General features: G+C 44.5%; 1 protein-coding gene across 1 annotated transcript; it reads left to right on the forward strand.

Moving 5' to 3' along the window:
- The first annotated feature begins 2169 nt into the window (after positions 1–2169).
- On the forward strand, positions 2170–5252 carry LOC115436163 (cholecystokinin-like). The gene is made up of 3 exons (XM_030158934.1): positions 2170–2236; positions 3653–3916; positions 4888–5252. Exons 2-3 carry the CDS (start codon positions 3655–3657, stop codon positions 5031–5033), a joined length of 408 nt encoding a protein of 135 aa, XP_030014794.1. The 5' UTR covers positions 2170–2236; positions 3653–3654; the 3' UTR covers positions 5034–5252.

Raw genomic sequence — 5252 nt, forward strand, 5'->3', positions numbered from 1 at the left:
ATACATTGAACTTGAATTACAATTAAATAATTTCATATAATTTTCTTGTTTTTGCGCTCACTCTAATAATAACAATAAAATCAATTGCACAGAATATCTATTTTCTGTATTAAATTAAATTTCAGAATTAAATAAATATGTTTTTGTCTGTCTATACGTTCTGGTCAACTCTGTTCTCTCTGTTATAAAACTCCATAAAAATATCCAAAGCATTCATATAAAAATATGAGACCTTCATCCTGTGATGTCTCTTCCTCTGGCAGAAAACATGTTGAAGGCAGTAAGGTATATCATTTTTCTCCTCCCATTTTTTTGTACAAAATGTTTAGGGTACACCAATAGTAGATTAATTACTTGTCAGTTCTATTATTGTTAAATCACTGTCAAAAATGGAAGAAAATGTCAACTCTTATGTCAACTCTGTTACTGGTTTAATGATAACAGACACTTGACAGTGACTTACACAGTCAAATGCTCCTAATTTTATTTGAGTATTGTGAGGTATTTTACTTTTTTTTTAATATACACACATATATTCACATTTATTATGGATGCTGACTCATATACTATAAAGTAGGGGTATTCAAATCTGGTCCTGGAGGGCCAGTATCCTCCATGTTTTAGATATTTCCCTCTTCCAGCACACCTGGTTCAATTAATGATCAGCTCATCATCCAGCTCTGCAGAAGTCTGATAACGATGTAATGGCTTCCAGATGTGATGGAAGAGGGAAATATCTAAAATATGCATGTAATAAAAAAAGTTTAAAGAAAAAAGAAACACTCCCAGTTTCTGTTTTCTTTCTCCATGTGAAACGTCCCCACAATTCTGAAATGAGCCATGTGTTTGTTGGACGAAAAAAAGGAACTTTATTGTCAGAGTATGACATAATTGGACATTTCCTATTTTTATTTGGATAAATATTGTCTCGGAGCAGTCTGGATGAGTTTATTTGTATTATTTAAACAAAAATTTAAGTTATTTGGAATTTGAACAAAAAATTATTCAAGAAAAAGAAAAAAAATATTGATACAACATTGATGTTTTAGTCAAGAACAGTTAGAAGTGAACCACTGGTACAGAGGTTTATGGTCCAAAGGGGGACTGGAGGTTTATGGTACTCCAAAGAGGGACTGGAGGTTTATGGTACTCCAAAGAGGGACTGGAGGTTTATGGTCCTCCAAAGGGGAACTGGAGGTTTATGGTCCAAAGGGGGACTGGAGGTTTATGGTCCAAAGGGGGACTGGAGGTTTATGGTCCAAAGGGGGACTGGAGGTTTATGGTCCAAAGGGGGACTGGAGGTTTATGGTCCTCCAAAGGGGAACTGGAGGTTTATGGTCCTCCAAAGGGGGGACTGAAGGTTTATGGTCCTCCGAAGGGGGACTGGAGGTTTATGGTCCTCCAAAGGGGGGACTGGAGGTTTATGGTCCTCCAAAGGGGGTCCACAGAACCCCTTGGTTACAGTAACATGTGTCTGGAGTTTTTCATTCAAGGATCAGGATCAAATAAACCTACATTCATGGAGTGGATTTTTTCTCCTTGAGCCTGTTTCGTTTCAAACCTCTAAAACCCCAGAAGAGGAGGCATTCAGGGACTCGGTGAATATTTGACGCTGTGTTTGTTCTGATCGTCGGTTGAAGAACGTCATCTCAACGCCGTTTCCTGAACATGTTGAATGATGTGTTGGATGTAGAAGTTGAACAGCTGCTGTTGACAGTGTTGAAACAGGCTAAAGTTAGACTCATTAGCATTCAGGACCACAGCGGACCCCTGACGCAAAGACCCCTGGGAGAGTCCTCCACCAAGGACCTGGACTCTGGGACCTGAAACAAGGCACTTAAACAAACTTTACTGTGTAGAAAAAAAACGGATGTGGCATATATCCCCCACATGTCCCCCTGATGTCCTATGACTGTCCTCAGAATGTCCCCCAGATGTCCCCAGAATGTCCCATAGAATGTCCCCCAAATGTCATCTTGTGTCTTCAGGTCTTGTCCTTTGGGTTAAACCCTGCCCTTGCTTTGTCTTCGTGAAGATGTGGACATACGTTGGACATGCGAGCATCTCCAGTGCGTCACTGGTGTGAGTTTGTGTGGCATCAGCAGGCTCCTCCCTCTGTGCTGAGCCCCGCCCCTGTCCTGTGCATCAGTATAAAAAGGAGGGACGGGTCTGTTTGAGCCACAGCATCGACACCAGGACGAGGATCAGCATCTTCAGACTGAAACGACAGCTGCAGGTAAGAACGAAAACACACACCGACCGGCAGCAGGTGAAGGAGGTGAAAGAGGAGGTGAAGGATGTGAACGAGGCTTTGACGACTATTTGTCTGTTTAGGTTTGACTGTTTTAGATTGAATGAGAGAAGGAAGGGAATTCTATTTATTTATTTTCTACATTTTATTTAAATAATTTAAATGTTTGATCATGGAAATGAACATTTTTATTATGAACATAAAAATAAAATATAGAAGTGAAGCCTCTGAAAAAGAAAATAACTTAAATATGTAAAGCTGTAAATTATTACATTTATCATTGATTTAATGTGTTTCTGATCAAATGACACATGATAGAATCTGAATGTGTCTAAATTAAGTCTGGTTTATTTACAGTCATTTTATTTCATTCTGCAATTATTGGGATCATTGTTCAGACTAAAAAGGCTTTAACTGACTCATTTGGCTGTTTATTTTATATACATATACATACATGTGTATATATATAGATATATAGATATAGATATATATACACACAAATATATATACATACATACATATATATATGTATACATATATATATCTGTATTCAGATTATTATTTGGACTCAAACCACACTTATATTATTCTTAATATTTAATTGGACGTGGTGGTTCTTCTGCATCTGCAGTGAATTTAACTGAACAGATACTTTTTATTCTCAGTGGTTTTCAGTCGCTTTGTTCACTCAAACCCACTGAATAATAAACGAACCCTTTGGGCTGAAACAAGAGGAGATTTGAATCCAGAAAAAAAGGATTTACACCCACTGTCCTTATGGACGAGAGATGGAACAAAGAGGACCAGGATGGACATGTCTGTATTTAAACCAGATTAAACCGGTCCAATCTACTGTAAACGTCTGTATTTAAACCAGATTAAACCGGTCCAATCTACTGTAAACGTCTGTATTTAAACCAGATTAAACCGGTCCAATCTACTGTAAACGTCTGTATTTAAACCAGATTAAACCGGTCCAATCTACTGTAAACGTCTGTATTTAAACCAAATTAAACCAGATTAAACCGGTCCAATCTACTGTAAACGTCTGTATTTAAACCAAATTAAACCAGATTAAACCAGATTAAACCGGTCCAATCTACTGTAAATGTCTGTATTTAAACCAAATTAAACCAGATTAAACCGGTCCAATCTACTGTAAATGTCTGTATTTAAACCAAATTAAACCAGATTAAACCAGATTAAACCGGTCCAATCTACTGTAAATGTCTGTATTTAAACCAAATTAAACCAGATTAAACCAGATTAAACCGGTCCAATCTACTGTAAATGTCTGTATTTAAACCAAATTAAACCAGATTAAACCGGTCCAATCTACTGTAAATGTCTGTATTTAAACCAAATTAAACCGGTTTAACGGTCACTCCTTCTCTCCGTCAGACATGAACATTGGATTCTGTGCGTTTATCCTGTTGGTGACGATGACCAGTGGGAGGAGTCTGTCGTCACAGTCAGCGGTCGTCCAGTCACAGAGAGCCGAGGCCCTGGCATCCAACAGCCTGACCCCACCCTCGCCCAACCACACCCACCAGGCCCGCTCAGTGTCCCCCCCAGGACAGATGGACCACTATAACCACGTCCAGCAGGAGGGGGACACCCAGGACAGTGTGAACCAGCTCCTGGCCCGCCTCATGTCCAGGAAAGGTTAGAGGATGGAGGGACAGGGGAGGACAGGGAGGGTGGAGGAGGGGGAGGGACTGGGGAGGTGGAGATGAGTGGAGGACAGGGAGGATGGAGGAGGGGGAGGGACGGGGAGGAGGTGGAGGAGGGTTGAGGACAGGGGAGGTGGAGGAGAGTGGAGGACAGGGAGGGTGGAGGAGAGTGGAGGACAGGGGAGGGATGGGGAGGGACGGGGGAGGTGGAGGAGAGTGGAGCAGGGGGAGGGACAGGGGAGGTGGAGGAGAGTGGAGGACAGGGAGGGTGGAGGAGAATGGAGGACAGGGGAGGGATGGGAGAGGGACGGGGGAGGTGGAGGAGAGTGGAGGGGGGGGGGACAGGGGAGGTGGAGGAGAGTGGAGGACAGAGAAGGTGGAGGATAGTGGAGGAGGGGGAGGGACAGGGGGAGGTGGAGGAGGGTGGAGGACAGGGGAGGTGGAGGAGGGTGGAGGACAGGGAGGGTGGAGGAGAGTGGAGGAGGGGGAGAGACGGGAGAGGCGGAGGAGAGTGGAGGACAGGGAGAGATGGGGGAGGTGGAGGAGGGTGGAGGACAGGGAGGGACAAGGGAGGTGGAGGAGGGTAGAGGACAGGGAGGGTGGAGGAGGGGGAGGGACGGTGGAGGTGGAGGAGAGTGGAGGACATTGAGAGACAGAATGTGGAGGAGGGTGGAGGACAGGGAGGTACGGGGGAGGTGGAGGAGGGTGGAGGAAGGGGAGGGACAGGGGAAGTGGAGGACAGGGGAAGTGGAGGAGAGTGGAGGACGGGGAGGGACAGGGAGGTGGAGGACAGGAAGAGATGGTGGAGGTGGAGGAGGGTGGAGGTCTTCTTTGGTTCCTCCTGGATGTTGTTCCATCTGTAATCTTCTGTCACTGACACTGAACCGTCACCTCTGTCTCCTCCTCCCTCTTTCTCCTCCTCCTGCGGTCCATTTATTGTCCTCTGTCTTCTGTCCCACTCAGGTGTCCCGTCCCAGACCAGGTCTTCCTTGTCCATCAGGTCCGCTGGTCCTGGTCTGGGTCCAGGTCACCGGATAAAGGACCGGGACTACCTGGGCTGGATGGACTTTGGACGTCGCAGCGCAGTGGAGTACGAGTACTCCTCCTGAAGACAGCACCTCCTCTGTCCTAAAGTCCACAGACATCAGTCCGTCTCACGCTGCACTGAACCCTGGACGGACTGGACCCAAACCCGGACCTGAACCGGTCCAGAACACACAGGGACCAGGACCACCTTCATCCAGTCGTTTCCTTTGGCTTTATTTGTTCAGAAGAATTTTCAGAAATGTATGAAAATAAAAAAAACAATAAAATCAATTGTCAAAGCC

This window comes from Sphaeramia orbicularis, chromosome 16, assembly GCF_902148855.1.
Source record: "Sphaeramia orbicularis chromosome 16, fSphaOr1.1, whole genome shotgun sequence".
Classification (NCBI taxonomy): domain Eukaryota; kingdom Metazoa; phylum Chordata; class Actinopteri; order Kurtiformes; family Apogonidae; genus Sphaeramia; species Sphaeramia orbicularis.

Bases quoted from the DNA above. Each gene is read 5' to 3' on its own strand.
- LOC115436163 (XM_030158934.1), top strand. From the start codon at position 3,655: ATGAACATTGGATTCTGTGCGTTTATCCTGTTGGTGACGATGACCAGT. The intron at 3,917-4,887 runs GTTAGAGGATGG...TGTCCCACTCAG, and splicing joins CCGCCTCATGTCCAGGAAAG to GTGTCCCGTCCCAGACCAGG.